The 21,080-nt window shown below is 37.2% G+C and overlaps 1 protein-coding gene across 1 annotated transcript in view; it reads right to left on the minus strand.

The window, feature by feature from the left end:
* Positions 1 to 262: 262 nt before the first annotated feature.
* The window catches only part of LOC133081386 (disintegrin and metalloproteinase domain-containing protein 5-like), a 159,307-nt gene continuing 138,489 nt past the window's right edge, over positions 263 to 21,080 (minus strand). The window contains exons 19-22 of the mRNA XM_061177481.1: positions 13,685 to 13,844; positions 12,378 to 12,428; positions 6,185 to 6,239; positions 263 to 376 (exon numbers count right to left, since the gene is read on the minus strand). Coding sequence (XP_061033464.1) covers positions 263 to 376; positions 6,185 to 6,239; positions 12,378 to 12,428; positions 13,685 to 13,844 — 380 coding nt within the window. The remainder of the gene's footprint in view (positions 377 to 6,184; positions 6,240 to 12,377; positions 12,429 to 13,684; positions 13,845 to 21,080) is intronic.

Consider the following 21,080-nt stretch of genomic DNA (forward strand, 5'->3'; position numbering starts at 1 on the left):
TTGACTTCATCAAGCACCTGAGCTGCTTTGCTGACCCAAACCTTCATTTCTGAAAGGTCTGCACCATTAGTAATCCTTTCTGGATGGAGTTGTAGTTCTTCATTGACCTTAATTACAGAGCACGGTAATACTAGGAGACATTCCATGGGATTTCCTGTATTTCATACATACTCTTCCTTACCTCCATTGTTGAGTAGTAGTACAGTTCCCTTTGGTAGTCAAGATCATTAACCACAGCCAATACCTTACCTCCCTTGTTTTCCTATTGATTCAGAGGTATGAGGAACCGAAGTAGCCATGTAGCAGTCTTAATTCCAATTAAAGATATCACTGTTGTGTTTCCTGGCGACAGCATTCTTCCCTCTGGGACTAAGACCTCTAGGCCAACAGAACTTAAAGTCGGGAAACAGGGAGCAAAAATTTTGCTAGTGGATCACTTGGGGTAATAGTGAGTGGTGCCACTCCTCTTTCCACCCTTCAATTCCTGGACCCATGAATCCTGGTTATTGGAGAAACAGCATCATACATTGGACAGTCTTCTGGAGAACCTTGCCCCAGCCCTGAAAAACACTGCCACCTAGCCAGCACTGTAATAGAGTGTTCAAAAGGCCATTCCACCATTCTATCAAGCCAGCAGCTTCAGGATGGTGGGGAACGAGTGATTTCCATGAGCCCAGGGCCACTGCTGCAATTCTTTTGCTGTGAAGTTAGTTCCTTGATCAGAAGCAATGCTGCGTAGAATACTGTGACGGTGGGTAAGTCATTCTGTCAATCAATGGATGGCAGTTTTGGCAGAAGCATTACATATAGGGAAGGTAAATCTGAACCCAGAGTGTCTATTCCAATAAGGAAAAAACACTGCCCCTTCCTTGATGGAAGTGGTCCAATGTAATCAACCCGCCACCAGGTAGGTGGCTGATCATCCTGAGAATGGTGCTGTATCCTGGGCTCGGTGTTGGCCTCTGCTGCTGGAAGATTAGGCGCTCAGCAGTGGTGCTGCCAGGTTGCTAAGCCCATCCTGCCACCATGATCACTTTATTCATTAGCCCATTTGGTGATAACAGGCATGGCTAGGAAATAGGCTGACTAGTATCCACAAAATGGGTCATCGTTTCCACCTGATCATTAAAATTGTCCTCTGTTGAGATCACCCTTAGTGAACATTCACATGGGACACAAACATCTTCATGTTTCTTGCTCATTCAGAGAGGTCTAGCCACATACTTCTTCCCCAAATAATTTTGTCATCAGTTTTCCATTTATATTCCTTCCAAGTCCCTGATCATCCAGCCAAACCATTGGCTACAGCCCAGAATTGGTATATAATCATATGTCTGGCTATTTCTCCTTCCAAGCAAATTGCACAACCAGGTACACTGCCTGAAGTTCTGCCCTTTTAATAGGATTTCCTTTCACCACTATCCTTCAAGGATGTCCAAGAGAGGAGCTGTAGTGCTACTGTGGTGCCTGCATACCAGGCAGAATCATCTGTAAACTAGGCCCAAGTCTTCTCTTCCTCTGTCAACTGATTATAGGGAACTCCTTATGAGTCCATAAATGCAAGCTGAGAGAAGGCACTGTAGTGGTAGTTGGGACTATAGGCATTTATTCCACTTCTTCTTGTAACTTACCTGTGCCTTCAGGGCCTGCTTGGGCCTGATCACAGTTACCATTTCCATGTGATGATGGAATGTTTCTGTGCAGCCCAATTTTATGACTTGGTGGTCAGAAAACAGTTTATGATCAACAGCTGAGGTTGCAGTATAATTTGGTGGCCTATGGTCAAGTGTTCAGTCTCTACTAAGGCTCTATCAGTAGCTGACCAAAAGTTGTTTTTGAAAAGGAAAATAGTTCTCTTTAGATTATGTCAGGGCCTTTCTCTATAATCCTAATGGCCTGCACCATGATACACATATGGGGCCTGCCAAAGGCTCCAAACAGCACCCCTATCTGCCACTTCCCACTTCAAGTACCATTGGATCTGCTGGCTTATGTGGCCCAAGTGGAAGAGCAGCTTGCATTGCAGCCTGGATCTGTTGCAGAGCCTTCTCCTGCTCTGGGCCCCATACAAAACTAGCAGCTTTATGGGTCACTTGGCAAATGGGTTGGAGTAACACACTCAAATGCGAAATATGCTGTCTCCAAAATTCAAAGAAGCCCAATAGGGCTTCTTTGTACCTCTTTCTTGGCTATAGGACTGTCCAGAATCAAAAATTTATCTTTCACCTTAGAAAGAGTATCTCAACAAGCCCCACACCACTGATCTCCTAGAAATTTCACTGGAAATCGAGATAGATGGCCCCCAAATTTTAGTCGGATTTATTTCCCACCTTCTGACAGCAAATGTCTTACCGGTAAGTCTAGAGTAGCTGCTACTTCTCACTCACTAGGTCCAATCAGCATCATGTTATCAATGTAATGGACCAGTATGATATCTTGTGACAGGGAAAGGTGATCAAGATCTATATTATGACATAGGGCTAGAGAGCTGATAGACCCCAGGTAGGTAGGACAGTGAAGGTGTATTGCTGAGTTTGCCTGCTGAAAAAAATTGCTGCATACCAGGGACCAGAGGATGTGTTAATTTGCTCAAGCAATGAAACCACAACGGGTATGGCAGATGCAATTGGGGTCAGCACCTGGTTAAGCTTAATGTAATCCATGGTTATTCTCCAAAATCCATCTGTCTTCTTTGCAGGCTAAATAGGAGAGTTGAATGAGTATGTGGTGGGAACCACTACCTGTACATCTTTCAAGTCCTTGATGGTGACACTAACCTCTGAATCTCTTTCTCTAAATTAAATCAGAGGAGGTTGGACATTTACAATTTGCTCATCATGGCTATTTTTGGTCTATGTTTTGGCCAACCAACCAAACTGTTAGAGCACTTTGAACTCCTAAGCTGCAGCATTAAATGCAGAATCTCTTCTTAGTGAGCCCATGTCAATACATTTGGCTTGATGCAAGTTTCTGTTCCTTCCACTGTTATCCCACACCCTTAATATCCCTTCCCACAGAGCTTCTCTCGATGTCTGCTTATATAAATCAGAGAACTCATTAGTTCTTTTGGAGTGCAGTTCACCTCACCTTCAGGAGTCTGCCCAGCCTGAGTCTAGTTATAGGTCTAGAAGCAAAGAAGGATGGTGGGGGTCAGTCCCGAGGAGAATCAGCAGCGTCTTGAGTCCAAGACCATTTCCTCAGGGTTAATTCTCTCAAATTGAGGTGGAAACGCTGAAACCACTGCGGGTGGAGACAGCACTGTGGGTGAGGTCAATTCCACTGGGGTTGGGGAGGAGACTTTTGCTGAGGATGGGGAGGCCAATATCAATGAGGCTGGGAGGCCTCTTCCACAATGAGGACTCATCAGGATTTAGGGGCTCAATGTCCCTAGCTTCAACAGCATATTCCAACACATCCCCATCCCACCTTATAGGGTCTCATTCTTTCCCAATGAATGCCCTCACTTTGACAACAGACACCCTGTGAGGCTAGGAGGTCAACTTGCATTATAAATCAGTCAGGATGATGTTCTCCATGTAATTTTCAGCAATTTCAGCCCTGGGGCTATAGGAGATAAGTCCTTTCTTCAGGGCACACCTGGAAGCCTTTAGGTCATTTACGCAACACTTGACCTGGGAATTCAGATCTCTGAACTTATCTTTTTCTTTCCCTATGTTGTCCAGCAACATTAGGAGAAATCAACCAACGTTATTATATTCCTTAGTTTTCCAAAAATGTTCAAAAATATCATATAGAGTCACGTGGCTCCTTTCTTCCTATAAGTGGTTGATTAGAAGTATCCAAAGCAGATATTTTGCATATCTCTGTAAACAGTTCGTTCCATGGACTATCAGTGCTCTTTTTACTACTGGAAATAGAGACAATAGCATCTTTTTTTTTTTTTTTTTTGATATGGACTTTTTTTTTGTTTTAAAGTCTTTATTGAATTTCTTACAATATTGCTTCTGTTTTATGTTTTGGGTTTTTGGCCACGAGGCACGTGGGATCTTAGCTCCCTGACCAGGGATCGAATAAATGCACACCCCTGCATTGGAAGGCAAAGTCTTAACCACTGGACCACCAGGGAAGTCCCCGAGTCAATAGCATCTTTAAACTTAATCAGATTACAAAGCCAGTTCCAGGAATCCCAAAACCAATTCAGAAAACTCATCCTTTAAGTCCCCAAAACTGTATTAGTCAGTTAGTCAGGGTTCTCCAGAGAAACAGAATAGGAGATTATATATATATATATATATATATATATATATATATATATAGAGAGAGAGAGAGAGAGAGAGAGAGAGAGAGAGAGAGAGAGAGAGAGAGAGAGAGAGAGAGAGAGAGAGAGATGAGATTTATTATAGGAATTGGCTCATGTGGTTATGGAGGCCAAGAAATCCCATGATCTGCCATCTACAAACTGGAGAACCAGGAAAGCTGATGATGAATTCCGCCCAAGTCTGAAAGTCTAGAATGGGAATGGGGGTGGTGACAGTATAAGTCCCAGTCTGAAAAGCAGGAGTGCCAATGTCGGAAAGCAGGAGAAAATAGAAGTCTCAAATCAAGCACAGAGCAAATTCACTCTTCCTCTGTCCTTTTATTCTATTCAGGAGCTCAGTGGATTAGATGCTGCCCACCAGCATCCTTGAGAGTGGTCTTTACTCAGTCTTCTGACTCAGATGCTAATCTCTTCCAGAGACTCTCTCACAGAAACGTTCAGAAATAATGTTTTAATCAGCTATCTGGGCATCCCTTAGCCCAGTTAAGGTGACACATAAAATTAAAAGTCACAAAAATTATAATATTTTATAAATCTTAATATAACTTCAATACACATAAAGCAAATATTGTCAGAAAAAAATTAGAAAAATCAACAAATATAGTGAGGGATTTGAAAAATATGATGAAAACACATGACCTACCTCATATAGAGAACAGTATACCCAACCTCTGCAAAATACACATTTTAAATATGTATAAAAGATTTAGGGCTTCCCTGGTGGCGCAGTGGTTGAGAATCTGCCTGCCAATGCAGGGGACGCGGGTTCGAGCCCTGGTCTGGGAAGATCCCACATGCCGCGGAGCAACTAGGCCTGTGAGCCACAACTACTGAGCCTGCGTGTCTGGAGCCTGTGCTCCGCAACAACAGAGTCTGCGATAGTGAGAGGCCCGCGCACCGCGATGAAGAGTGGCCCCCGCTTGCCACAACTAGAGAAAGCCCTCGCACAGAAACAAAGACCCAACACAGCCATAAATAAATAAATAAAATAAATTTTTAAAAGTCTTAAAAAAAAAAAAAAGATTTAATGATATATACCACATGCTTAGGTATAACTCTTAACCAATTTCTCATGACTGAAATATTTCAGATTATGTTCTCTAACGAAAGTTAATTTAAGACAAATATATTATAAAAATATAAAAATCCCCAAATATTTGATATAATACTTTTCTATTTAATCCATGGATCAAAGAGGAAAATTCAATGAAAATTAAAATATTCTTTCATACATACTATAAAAATACTAAAGAAAAATGCATGACATAGGTAGGTCTTGCTTAGCGGGAATCTAAGCCATCTGAAAACTGTTGACACAAATAATCAATAATGAATCTATAATAAGGAATAGAGGGGGAAAGGGGTGGGGTGGGAGGAATTGGGAGACTGGGACTGACACACATACATTGATACTATGTATAAAATAGACAACTGATGGGAACATACTGTATAGCACAGGGAATTCCACCTAATGCACTGTGGTAATCTAAATGGGAGGGAAGTCCAAAAGGGAGGGGATATCTGTACGTGTATGGCTGATTCATTTTGTTGTGCAGTGGAGGCTAACAAAACATTGTAAAGCAACCATACTCCACTAAAAATAAATTTTAGAAAAGGAATCTGAATACACTAAAGCGGGTATACAGCTTTCAAAGAGAAGCAGTAACAAGAGAAACACTGGATTCAACTCCTATCTGAGTAAATGCCACTGGGACAAGTCACAGGCTAGCTGAAGTTTAGGAGCTCTGCAAGGAAGGAGGAAGGTAAGACTGCTGGGGGTGGGGAGGAGATTCAGGTCAACCTAAAGAGCAGAAAGGAAAAGGGATGCTCTCTATCCTGGGGTCATGAGGCACAACTGGCAGGCCCTCAGGGCTTTATGGGGTGAGGGTCTTTGGCTGCTTTTACCTGATTCAGAGCCTTTTCTGGATTCAAGTTAGAGTAGATAGGTTGGAAGTTGGAACTGAAAGTACAGAGAAAACACCAGATGTAATTCAGGTGATTCAGGTGCAGATGATTTATTATTTCATAATTTAAATCCTCAGCAGTGACAACAGAGGCGAGGGAGAAATATGTTTTTTTCCTTCTTGGTTTAGGCCAGTTTCTGGTGATTTATTTGGTACCATCCTCTCTTCAGGCCAAGATTGTTAGAGACTGTTACTGTGAGGGAAAACAAGACAAAGCACAACACAAAATACCAGTGTTATTTTTTTTTTTTTTTGAGCCCACATATTTCTTTTTTTTTTTTTTCCTTAGTCTTCTACTAGAGTGGCTTCCTAAAATATCCTAAGTGTTTATCTATTTTTGGTAACTATTTAGGTCAATAAAGCAAAGTGCCTTTAAATTTCCATTCTAAGTATATAAACTGATTTTAGCTTAGAATAAAAAAAATTGTGATATTTCTAAGTACAATCACATTTTATAAAAGATAAAAACACCAACATATACGCACACACATGTCTGTACATCTATATATATTGAAATATTTTAAAATGATCATCCTAGGTGCTAAGATTAATGATGATTTTTTTTTATTCTTTTGAATATTTTTAAATGCATGTTTATTACTTGTACTACTATAACAAGAAGCAGAATGATTCACACACTCACAAGCATATGCAATTTATTGAATAAATCAAGAGAGGAGAGTCAAGGCAAGATTTGGGTATCCCAAGCTCTCTGGACCAAAAAGAATCTTACTGTCATTAAAATCTAAAATAATCCTTCAGAATTATGAATAATGAAAACAGTTAAGCATAAAATAAAGTCAAAATGTTTGTTGTAAACCTCAGCACAAAACTGAAAACGATAAAATGTTTTTGGAACCAAGAAAATAATGTTTAAAAAACAGGAATTTATTAACATTAGGCTAGGTCTAAACTCCTAACTTACATAACAGAAAAATCAGTGGAGAGAGAGATGGGAGAAGGTAAACGTACTCTAAGCATCCCTCATACTAAAGGAAGTCTCAAAAATGCCTCTAATCCCTTACTTTTGTATTACATATATTTCTTTCTATGCCATACTCATTTAAGAAACAGCTCATTACTAAGTGACACAGTGGAAAATAAAGAAAATTCAATGCGATAGTGAAAGAAAGTAAAATTTAAGATACGTTATGACTCAGAAAGCACATCACTCAAATGTACAAATGACTAAAAATAACTAACTTATAAAGGTTACAACTTGATACAAATGGATTGGTGGTGATCATTACAACCAGGTAATTTGGCAGTAGATATCAAAAAGCAAGAATGTAAATATTATATTTATGCTTTGATCAATCTCTCTTCTAGGGATTTATCCTGAGGCTATAATTTATATAGCCTTTATAATTTATTAATTATTTGGCCTATTATAATTTATATAACAATATAAGGATGTTTATTACAGGGTGTTCATAATACAGAAAAACTGGAAGTAGTTCACATATTCATAATAATGGATTTTTTAAATGTTATTTTTCATTTTTAAGTTGAATACTATTTGTCACAAAATGATGATACAGGCCTAGATTTTAGGATATAAAAGTTTCCCATAACAGTCTCTAAGTAAAAAAAAAAGTATAAGTAAGTAATTTTATGTTTATTCTTTAGAAAAATTTTTTAAGAATATATACATCTATATTGTTAATGGAACTTTTCTTTGGGTATTGTGATTATGAGAAATTTATCTTTAATTCATATACCTACCTAGGTATTTTAGATATTTTAATAAATACTTGATAATCATTAAAAATCAGAAAGATGCTTTTTGAAAATAAAAAGATCTATATTTTAATTAATTGTTAGTTCTAAAGTTTACCTGGTTATCCCTACTTTCCTTTCATATGAATTTCAGAATCTTTTTCTCAATTTTTCCTACCCTTTTTTATAAAAAATATTTAGTGAGTTTATGTTAAATATACAGAAGCTTACCTATATACAGATTATTGATATTTGAAAAGAAAAGAATAAGATTTAAAGTTAAAAGTATAAAAAAAGAAGTAAAGACAAGCAGATTCAAATTAAATGGAAAAGGAAAAAAAATATTTTAGGTAATTAGACTCAAAATTTATGGAAAATCTCCTTTGCAAAATTCTAGGAAATAAAAGTTTAGTTATAATATAAAGTAAATATAAAATGTAAGTATGATAGTTTTAAAAATGAAAATTAAAGTTATAAACTTAATTGAAACCTGATAGCTTTAGAAGATGCTAAACTGCTGAACTGTTATAAAAGTATTAAAGTAATAAAATATATGCTCCTGCCTGCAGTGTGTGTGAGTCCTTGTTGCTTGATATTCTAACCAACACTTGAGGTTGCCTGTTCTTTTAATTTTAGCCACTCTTATAGGTGTGTAGGGGACACTCGTTTTTATTTTAATTTGTCTATTTCTGATGATTAATGATGTTGAGCAATTTTTCATGTTTTGAGCTCCTTTGATATCATCTTTTGTGAAGCATCTTTTCAAATATTTTGCCTATTAGGCTTTCCCGCGTTTTGTTACTGGTTTGCAGGGATTCTGTATATATTCTGAGTATGAGTCCTTTATTGGAAATATGTATTACAGACATCTTCTCCCACATTGTGGCTTCCCTTTTCCCTTTCATAAGGGTGTCTTTTGTGAAGCAAAACTTCCTCAAGGTTTAAAAATTTTTTCTACTGTGCTTAAGAACACTTAAATGAGATCTACTCTCTTAACAAAAATTTAAGCATACAACATTTTTAACAACAGGGACAACGTTGTACAGCAGATCTCTAGATTTTGCACAATTGAGACTTCATTCTCATTGATTAGCAACATCCCACTTTCCTGTCATCCCAGCCTGAGGCAACAACAATTCTACTCTCAGTTCTATGAGCTTCACTATTTGAGATATCTTAAGTGGAATCATGCAGTTATTTGTCCTTCTGTGACTGGCCTATTTCACTCAGCATAATGCCCTCAAGGTTCATCTATGTTGTCATAGATGCAGGATTTCCTTCTTTTTTATGGCTGAACAACATTCCATTATATGTATATACCACATTTTCTTTATCCATTCATCCAATGCTGGACATTTAGCTTGTATCCACATCTTGGCTATTGTAAGTAGTGCTGCAATGAACACGAAAATGCTAATACTGCTTTGAGATCCTGATTTCAATTCTTCTGGAAAAATATCCAGAATTAGGATTGCTGGGTCATACAGTAGTTCTATTTTTAATTTTTTGAGGAATCTCCAACAGTTTTGCACAGTGGCCACAATATCTTGCATTCCCACCAACATTGTACAATGATTCCAATTTCTCCACATCCTTGCCAACACTTGTTGACTTTTGTGGGGTTTTTTTTTTTATAATAGCCATTCTAACAGGTAATACCTCATGTGGTTTTGATTTGAATTTCCCTGATGATTAGTGATCTGAGCTACCTTTTCCTATATCTGTTGGCTCTAAGTATGGTATTTGGGGAGAAGCATCTATTCAAGTCTTTAGCCCATTTTAAAATCAGGTTTTATTTTCTTTTTTGTATCAATGGTAGGAGTACCTTATGTGTTTTGGTTATTAACCCTTTTTCTGATACATGGTTTACAAATATTTTCTCCCGTTCCATAGGTTGCTCTTTCACTCTATCAAATGTTTCCCTTGCTGTGCAGAAGCTTTTTAGTTTGATGGAGCCCCACTTGTCTATTTTTTGCTTTTGTTGCTTGTACTTTTGGTATCAACCCAAAAATTCATTGCGAAAACCAATGATATGAAGTTTCCCCCCTATGTTTTCTTCTAGGAGTTTTACACTTTGGGGTCACTTTTAATCCACTTTGAGTTGATTTTTGTGTATGATGTAAGGGTTCAATTCCATTCTTTTGCATGTGGCTATCCAGTTTTCCCACCACCATGTCCCACTGCATATTCTTGGTACCCTTTCAAAGATAATTTGACCATCTATGTGGGGATTGAATCCTGGGCTCTCTATTCTGTTCCACTGGTCTTTATCTGTCTTTATAACAGTACCATACTGTTTTAATTACAGTAGATTTGCAATATATTTTAAAATCAGGACGTATGATGCATCCAGCTTTGTTCTTTCTCAAAATGTTTTGGCTATTGAGGGTCCTTTGTGGTTCCACATAAATTTTAGAATTTTTAAAAATATTTCTGTGAAAAATGCCATGGGAATTTTGACAAGGGTTTCATTGAATTTGTAGATAACTTTGAGTAGTATGGATATTTTAACAATATTAATTGTTTCAGTCCATGAACACAGGATGTCTTTCCATTTCTTTCACTGCTTTCTTGTAGTTATCAGTATACGAGTCTTTCACATTCTTAGTTAAGTTTATTCCTAAGTATTTTATTTTTTGATCCAATTATCTATGGGATTGTTTTCTGAACTTCATTTTAAGATAGCTTATTTTTAGTATATAGAAATGTAACTGATTATTGTACATTGATTTTGTAGCCGGCAGTTTTACTAATCTTGTTTATTAGTTCTAATACTGTTTTGTGGAATCTTTAGCGTTTTTTATGTGTAAGAGCATGACATCTGAAAACAAAAACAACTTCACTTCTTCCTTTCTGATGTAGATGTCTTTTGTCGCCTAATTGCTCTGGCTAATACTTCCAGTACTAGGTTGAATACATATGGTGCCAGTGGGCATTCTTACCTTGTCCCTGATGTTAGAGGAAATGCTTCAACGTTTTCACTTTGACTATGATGTTAGCGGTGAGCTTCTCATATATGGCCTTTATCATGTTGTAAATTCTTTCTATTCTTAATTTGTGGAAAGAATATATCATAAAAACATTTTGAATTTTGCCAAACGTTTTTTCTATATCTATTGAGACGATCTTGTCATTTTCATTCTTCATTCTGTTAATGTGGTGGGTGTATCACATTGATTAATTTTCATATGTTGAACCATCCTTGCACTCCCATGATATCACTTTCTCATGGTGCATGATCCTTTTCATGTGCTGTTGAATTTGGTTTGCTAGTATTTTGTTGAGAATTTTTGCATCTATATTCATCACAGATATTAGCTTGTAGTTTCCTTTTTCTGTAGTGTCCTTATCAGTTTTGGTATCAGAGTAATGCTGGCCTCATAAAATGAGTTTGTAAGTGTTACCTCCTTTTCTACTTTTTGGAAGAATTTTAGAAATATTGGCTTTAATTCATCTTTAAATGTTTGGTAGAATTCACCAGTAAAGCCAATCTGTCCTGGGCTTTTCTGTGTTGGGAGGGTTTTAGTTACTGGTTCAGTCTCCTTAACTAGTTTTTAATCTGCTCACTTTCTATTTCTTCATAATTTAATCTTGGCAGGTTGTATGTTTCCAGGAATATATTCATTTCTTTTTGGTTCTTCAGTTTCTTAGCATACAAATATTCACAGTAATCTTTCATGAACTATAAACTATAAAAAGATTATTTGTGTAGTATCATTTGTAATGTCTCCCCTCTTATTTCTGGTTTAATTTATATTAGTCTTCTCTCTTTTTGTGTTAGATGGTCTAGCTAAAGGTTTATTTCTTTCTTTTTTCAAAAAACATGCTTACTTTTGTTGATGTTTAAAATTGCTTTTTTCTTCTTCATTTTGTTCATATCTCCTCTAACCTCTACTATTTCCTTCCTTTCACTTACTTTGGGCTTAGTTTGTTCTTTTCTTCATTCCTTGATGTGTAAAGTTCGGTTGTTATTTGAGATCTTAAGACAGTAAAATGAATGAAAACTCCAAGGCTCTATCTTATTAGCAATAATTTTTTTCTGAGATAACATTATAAGCACATCTGACATTTTTATAATATCAGTCCTCTTTTTATGTGGCAGTAAAATGTCATCAACATACAAGTGCTGCTTACCAAACCTCAAAAAAAAAAAAGAATCCTAAAATTTATGTGGTCATAAATGCTCGTGTGGGTGCACAAAAATCACTCCTTTGGTGTAGGTCAGGGAGGAGAGGTTGAGACATAATGAAATCAAGTTTTATTGTTTAGCATTATAAAATCACCTACAATGGGAACCATAAAGAATATTATTAACAAATGTTTTGGTTTCAAGCTAACAATTTTTAAGTGCTCCTTCAACAATGATCAAAAGATGTGATGCCAAATGGTTAATCAATCACTCGTTCTACACTCACCTTACACTGAGTGACAACTCGCTGTTACTGCTGCTTTCTTCTGACACAGATCTATAACATCGATAAAGTTTATTTTAAATAAGTGGAGAAATTAAAAAATGTTGAACAATTAAGTGACTATTTGAACGAAAAATGTTCTTCAAAGAAACAGAGTGGTTCACTACATAAAATGTCTCCTTCCAGCAAAATAAAACAAATAAAACTGGTACCATCTCAATATTAGAACAAATGCCATCAGCCACCTTGCTTTGTCAACAAAATCCTCTCATCCTCATTTTACATTTACTCGATTTTTACAGATAGGTCCCCTGATTCTATGATATCACTAACTCCTCAGGCCAAATTAAACCAAAACCGTAAAGTAGCAGTCAAAAATTTCAGTTAATTTTTCCATATATTTCTACAGATTTCTTTTATCCTCTCATAACATACTCAGATTTTCTCTTCATATCACTTCTTGGAAGGTAAAACTAGAGGTAAATACCTCTCTGGAAGAATACAGTAAATTATGAATAAGGGGCTCAATAATGATGTTTAAATAGTTGTGTAACTGATTACAGATAATATGGTGATTTCACTCATTAATTTGGTGTACCCAAAAGTTTATGACACATTGGAAAGCTATTATCTCACATTTTATAGAGTTATAGAGAATAATTTTTAAGAACATAAAGATTAAATCCCTTGCTCAAGATATCATAATTAGCAAGTATGCAAGATTTAGGAGTTGAAACCAGGTTTTCTGAGGCTAAATATAATTTTCTCCCCACTTCATGATGCTTCCTCCTGTCTCCTAACCTGATTAGTATGAATTACACATGTAATTTCTAGTTGAGAAATGACTGGACAAATCAGCAATAATTAGGAAAATAAATATTATGCAGGCAGGTTCATAGATATCATCTCTAGTTGAGTGGGGTGTTCTGATAAAAGTTAGTTACCACTGGTCTGAGGATCTATATCTTAAAATTTTATTTATTTATTTACTTTTTAAATGCAGTGTTACTGATTCTCATGAAGCTCATGGACAATATGACTATTTAGACAGAGTCAGTGGATTAAGAGGCTGAATAAACCTCCACAATACCCTTGGCACCCATATCTCCTCCTCAAGTGATACTGGTGGTAAAATGAATGGTTTTAGTAATGAGAAAAACCAGAGAAAACATGAAAACACCAAGCTAGTTTGAAATGTATCCCTGGGCCATCCTCATATTGTTTTACCTACAGTCTTAGCTTATTCCTGATGAAACTTGACTACTTTTTTCTTGACTTACTTAATTTAATAAGAATTAAAACATATATACCTCTCACTTTCAGGTTCTCCTCTGTGACATAGCTCCCTTATTTTACTCTGCCTTATTATAACAGCAATAGCAATGATGAACACAGGTAGAGAAATGTAGAAAATGAGTTGAAATCTGTGTTTTGGACGACTGAGAGATCTCTCCGGCAAAAGCTGTTTACCTAGAATGGAAAGCAACCATTTCAAATTATGTCAGAGATTTTATTAACCAAATCAAAAGGTGGAGGGGTATGATTACCAACAATATTCCCCAAAACTAAACATTTCATTCACATAGACTGTGAATATAATAAAATCTGAAAACCTAAACTAATATATAAAATAGGCTGTTACTAGCGCTTTACTGATGTTTTTGAGTTTTCAAACTTCCACCATATGGTGATTTCCTTGATTGAAGGTAATGTTCTTTCATGGACCACATATTTAATACTTGTAAATATTTCTTCAATTCTGTTCTGATACAGGGTTTCCGAGGCTCAAACATGTGTATCACAAAGAGTACTGGATTGTGCCTGTATGTGAGAATTAAATCTGGGGTATCTGGCATTTAATTTCTCTTACATTACTACAATTTTTTTCCTAAGAATTAAAAATCAGTAGTCTCTAAATAACTTATTTAAGTTCATTAATCAAATATGTCAAATATGCAGCAATAGGAAATTGTTAAAATGGCTCTAGAATTATTTTATAGAATGCATGGCTAAGCTTGGCTTTGACCCACTTCTGACTGACTAGTGCTAATATCTACATTTTCCTCATGTGTTCTTGTAGATTCTCAGCTGACATCTGCATTCACCTTTCCGGATTCATAATGTATCGAGTTCTGCTCTCTCCACAATTTGTTGGTATGCTTCCTTTTATTTGATATGAACTGTGACTCTTTCACTTCTTTGCCACACTGGAGGAGCTGAGAGTCGGAAGAGCAACTCCCCAGCTACAGTGTGGATGATCGCTGAGGCTCAAAATACTCCTCTTACTACAGTCCCAGCACTTCTCCCTTTCCCCCCATGTGTTTGTTTTAAGCGAGTTCAAAGTAGGAGCAACATTTTCTTTTTCAGTCAGCTTTGTGCATGTGCTTGGGGTTCCCAGTATCTTTGAGACAAAGATTACATGATATTTGTAATTAGAAAACAAGTGAATCAGGTGAAGAGATCAGCCTCTCTGGCCATATACTGCAGATTGATTCTCAGCTACGTGTATAGTCTTCCGGGTAATCAGTGATACCACATGGGTTATTTGAAAATGAATGTAATATATGCCCAGGTGGCCTTGGAAGTCTAAGTAGGAAAAATTGGTCTCACTTCTTTCACTTACACTGTCTAGTTTTAACAAGCACTACTTATTTATAACAGCCAACAAAGAATATTTTCTACTAACTCTCCTCTCAGTTTGGTGATCTTCATTAAATTAATTACTCGGAGTCTCCATTTCCCATTGGTTAAACTAGTCCCCAATAACCTGCCTCAAGGCTTCTACCTCCTTCTAAAGATGCCTCAGGGAATCATCCAGTCATTTAACTTTTATTCATGGTTTTTCACCTCCTTCCTTTTATGACCCCAAAGTGTCTTAGCCTTTATGACTCAAGCGTTTAACTGTCATATCAAACTCCCCAAAACATAGATCTTACCCATACCAAACTTTATGGGTAAATATCAGGTATAGAAATAAAAGATTTTTCCCTCGAGGATCCAGCATGCATCAGCGGCAGCTCCCAAAGCTTCCCTATCCTCCACCCTGTGCCACATGCAGATTGATTACAGAAAACACAGATGGAGAGCTTTGTGTAAAGTAGACACAAGATTGCTCATAAATAGTCATTTCACTTTTGCACTATTAGTTACACAGTTTACATGATTACCCAGTTTCTCCAGCCAGCTATTCCACCATAAATCAGTAACTCCAGGTTTACTTAGAATAATCTATGTATACGGTTGAGTATATCCTGCCAAAAACATTTTATAGAGAGGGACTCCTGTTATCTTTCTCTAGCAAACACTGTTCATACATGTAACAGTTAATTTTATGCATCCGTTTGACTGGGCCACGATGGCCTCAGATATCTGGTCAAATATTATTCTGGGTGTTTCTATGGGGTGTTTTCAAATGAGATTAACATTTAAATCAGTAGACTGAGTAAAGCAGTAGCTTTCTTTAATGTGGGTGGGCCTCATCCTGGAGGCCTTAATAAAACAAAAACACTGACCCTCCAGTGGATATGGGAAGATTCTTCCTGCCTGAGGTGCCCAAACTGAGACACCAGCTTTTCCTGACCTTCAAGCCTGCTGCCCTTCACATAAAAACTGCACCATCGGCTCTCCTGGGGCTGCAGTTTACTGACTCACGCTGCACATCTTGGGATTTGTCAGCCTCCGTAATCACATGAGCCAATCAATTCCTTCTAAAACATCTCTCTCTCTCTCTCCATACTATTTTTTTTTTAAAATAAATTTATTTATTTATTTATTTATTTATGGCTGTGTTGGGTCTTCATTTCTGTGCGAGGGTTTTCTCTAGTTGCGGCGAGCGGGGGCCACTCTTCATCGCGGTGCACGGGCCTCTCACTGTCGCGGCCTCTCTTGTTGTGGAGCACAGGCTCCAGATGCGCAGGCTCAGTAGTTGTGGCACACGGGCCTAGTTGCTCCGCGGCATGTGGGATCTTCCCAGACCAGGGCTCGAACCCGTGTCCCCTGCATCGGCAGGCAGACTTTCAACCACTGCGCCACCAGGGAAGCCCCTCTCCATACTATTGATCCTGTTTCTCCGGAGAATTTTGATTTTGGTACCAAGAAGCAGGGTATTGTTATAACAAATACCTAAATATGTGGAAATGGCTTTGGGACTCATAATGGGTAGTGGCTAGAGGAATTTTGAGGCACATTTTAGAAAACTCCTAGATTAATCTGAAGAGACTGTTGGTAGAAACATGGACGGTGAAAGCAACTCTGGTGAGGGCTCAGGGAGAAAAGAGGAGAGCAGGAGAGAAAGCCTACATCTTTTTAGAGAGTACAAAGAGAATCATGAACAGAATGGTGGTAGAAATATTTACATGAAAGTTGTTTCTGGTGAGATTTTAGACAGAAAAGGCAACTCCTGCTGTAAAGTGGCAAAAAACTTGGCTAAATTGTAACCTCGTGTTTTAAGGAACACAGAACTTGTGAGCCATGAAACTGGATAATTAGCTGAGAAGATTTCTAAGCAAAATGTTGAAGATGTAGTCTGGGTACTCCTGACTGCTTATAGTAATATGTGAGACGAGGAGATAAATTGAAGAAGTAAGCGTTACACAGGGAGGTACCAGAACTTAAAGATTTGGAGAATTCTCAGTCTATCCATATTGCAAAAAATGGGAAAACATGTTTTAGAGAGAACATACCAAAAGTGTGGATGGAAAAATCATCTGATAAAGAGACTGTGCATGTGAACCACCTCAGGAAAAGTCAGGAATAAGGATGAGATTACACCAGCAGAAACATTGCCAGGTTGGACCAAAGGGAACAGCACGGGGCAACAGAGCTATGTGGCTGCCAATATACTTTATCCTTCAAGAAAAGAGAAGGACGCAAAGGTGATTCAGAGATCACCAAGGCTTCCTCCCCCATCACAGGTCCAGGAGCTGTCCCCTCCTCAGTTTTGACCAGCCAAGCTCCCCCGCCCAGTGGTTGAGAGGGGCAGGGCCACTCCAAAGAGCAGTATGGATGGGGCCTCTATCCAGAGCTGAAGGAGTGGGGTAGACTCTACTGCAGGCTCTGGGGTTATGCTGCTACCTCAATGGGCCTGGAGGGCAGAACATCAAACCTAAGAGGATTATCCTCCAACCTTAAAATTGAATTGACTTTGCCTTGCTAGGTTTTATTTGTATTTACTGGGATCTGTCACCCCTGTCTTCTTTCCAATTTCTCCCTTTAGGAACAAGAATGTCTATCCTATGCCTGTCTCACCTTTGTTTTTTGGAAGCACATAACTTGTCTGATTTCACACGTTCATAAATGGAGAGGGATTTTGCCTCAAGATGAATCATACCTCAAGTCTCACCCATTCCTGATTTAGATGATATTTAGAAGAGACACTGTATTTGGAATTTATACTGAAACGGGTTAAGACTTTTGGGGCTACTGAGATGGGGTGGACGTATTCTGCATAAAAGGAGGACATGAATTTGGGGGGCCATACGATGGAATGTTATGGATTGAATAGTGTTCCCCCAAATTCATATGCTGAATTGAAACCCCAAACCCCAGTGTGATGGTACTTGGAGATGAGGCCTTTGGAGATGAGGCCTTTGGGAGGTAATTAGGGTTGAGATCATAAGGGTGGGGTCCTAATCTGATGGAACTGATGTTCTTATAAGAGGATGAGGAGACACCAGAGAGCTTTCTCTCTCCACACACACAGAGGACTCAGCGAGAAGGCAGCCATCTGCAAGCCAGGAAGAGAGCTCTCACCAGAAACCGAATTTGCCAGCACCTCGATCAGGGGTTCCCAGCCTCCACAGCTGTGAGAGAATAAATTTCTATTGTTTAAGATACCCAGTCTGTGGTATTTTGTTATGGCAACCAAGCAGACTAATAGAGTATTTTCATGAAAGAATGGATGAGGTCATTTATTCCCTAGGCCATCTATTGAAGGGAGAACTAGCTGTGGAACACCAAACAAACAAGTGATTACCAGTGGAGAGTGGGAAGGGGGGAGGGGAAAGGGATTAAAAGGTACAAACTTCTATGTAGAAAATAAGCTACAAGGTTATATTTGTGCAGCACAGGGAATATAGCCAATATCCTAATAACATTAAATGGACTATAATCTATAAAAACTTTGAATCACTACGTTGTATGTGAAACTAATACATTGTAAATTGACTGTACTTCAAAAAAAAAACTTTCCTTCCTAGCGATATTCATTACCTAATAGTCTAGAGAACTTCAGGCTAGAAGACAAGATGGTTTAGCATTAGAAAATCTTCAAAGGCAATATAAGACACAATATAATCAGTTCAATAGATGCCTTCCACATATCTAATAAAGCCCAAAATACATTCCTGATTTTAAATAAAATTGGGAGAGATAAATATTTTCTCAACAAGATAAATATTGAATCAAAAGGAGCAGCCTTTTCATGAGACAATATTAGAGGTATTCCTAAGAAGTAATGATCGCCTCTTTCATGATGATTTCCTGCTATTCTGAATGGATTACCCAATACAATTATGAAATGAGAGAGAGAGAGAAGGTGAAATTAACTGAAGAAGAGGAAAGAAAGGAAAATTATTATTAAAAAGGTGTGGCAAAATTATTATTAATTTCATTCATATCATTTAAAAAATAACAACCCCCTAAAAAAATCAAAAGTCTTTTGAAAATGATGATAGTCCACTGATAAAATGTATGCACAAAAATCAGGTTTCCTATAATTAAAAGTAGCAATTTAAAATACAACAGATCTTCTGATAACAATGTTCAACAAAATGATGATATTCTTAAAAATTAAACTGGTAATTTTTGATCCATAGATCCTGCTATATCCATAGAGAGATCAAAACCACAATGAATTATCACTTTACACTCATTAGGTTGGTTACTATAAAAAGAAGAGTTGGTGAAGATATGGAGAAATTGGAAAACTCATTGATGAGAATGTAAAATGATTCAGCCTCTATGAAAAAGAGTTTGGTGGTTCCTCAGAAAGTTAAATATAGAATTACTATATTATCCAGCAATTCCACATTTAGGTGTATACTCAAAGTATTGAAAGCATGGACTCAAACAGATATTTACACCCACGTTCACAGCATCATTATCCACAATAGTCAAAAGGTGGAAGTAAGCCAAGTATCCATCAACAGATCAATGGATAAACCAAATGTGATGTATACATGCAATCGAATATTACATGGCCTTAAAATGGAACGAAATTTTGACATGCTACAACATGGGTGAACTTTGAAGACATTATGTTAAGTGAAATAAACCATAAATAAAAGGACAAATAATGTATAATTCCACTTCTATAAGGTATGTGAAAGTGGTCAAATTCATAGAAACAGAAAGTAGAATGGTGGCCTCCAGGGGTTGAGGAAGAGAGGAATGGGGAGTTATCGTTTAATGAATATAGAGTTCCAGTTTTGCAAGATGAAAGAGTTCTGGAGATGGATAGTGGGTTTACAACAATGTACACCAATATATTTAACACCACTGATTCGTACATTTAATAATGGTTAAAATGGTAAATTTTATGTTATGCATATTTAACAATTAAACATATACATATAAAAATGTATATGTGTTAGAAAAGGTCAAAAATATCACTAGAAGTGATTGTCAAGGGTAATGAAAGAAAAACATGCACAATAATTATAAATTTCCTACAACCGTAAGATAAATGGGAAGCCTCATGAAATTAAAGAAATGCGAGTGGAATTTTTTTACTATGGCTTGTCATAGATTTAAAAGGTTGATAATAACACCTGAAAGTCAATAATAATATATAATATTAGTAGTGGTTAACTTCTGGGGTTAAGATTATATAAAAATTATTAAAAGAAAAATTATAAGATTAAATAAACTTGATGTATAAATTTTATATATCAAGTAGACAAGTTAACAAACATATATGAGGATTTAGATTCTAGAATATGCAAACAAGTTAACTCATACACACAATCACATATATATTTAATTATATTTAATTATGTACATATGTTATATCTATGTATGTAATACTGTAAAAACAGATTATACATTCTTTGAAAATATCCATGAACTATTAACAAAAGTCAATAATGTACTGGTTACAAATAAGGCCAGGATAAATTCCATAATTTGAGGTTTTTCCAGGCCATATTCTGTTAACGTAAGTCAGTGATATTCAAAATAAATAAAATGAGGATATAAAGCAAACTTGGATTCCTTGGGATCACCTTGCCTCTCAAACTCTTTATGCCCCCAAATGCATTCAGCATCACAAGGGCTTCTCCCACATTGAGTCCAGGCCCATCAGCAGCCCAGGGCTTCCTTGACTGGGTACAGGGCCCCAGGGAGATAATTTGGGCACAGAACAGGCAGTCAGCTGGCATACCAGCCCAGGGCTTTCGGGGTACACCTACAGGCCCCAGAATAGAGGGGATGAATATAGCCTACGGCAGCTGACTAAAATAAACTAGTTGTATTGGAAGGTTTCCTCTGAGCCCAGGCTCAGGTGCAACCACAGTACTGCCATTTGGACCTAAAGTGGCCTAGGGTAACTAACCATGATTGTTGGCCTGGCACTGTTCCAAGTGTTGTAAGGAAAGCCTTATGTACCGGGGCATCCATTAACAGGATGGGAAATTTTCTGATTTTTAGAAACTGGCTTGGAAGTTTGGAAGGAAAAAACAAAATTCATACAGAAGCTTAAAAAAAATA

This window comes from Eubalaena glacialis, chromosome 20 (genome assembly GCF_028564815.1).
Source record: "Eubalaena glacialis isolate mEubGla1 chromosome 20, mEubGla1.1.hap2.+ XY, whole genome shotgun sequence".
Lineage (NCBI taxonomy): Eukaryota > Metazoa > Chordata > Mammalia > Artiodactyla > Balaenidae > Eubalaena > Eubalaena glacialis.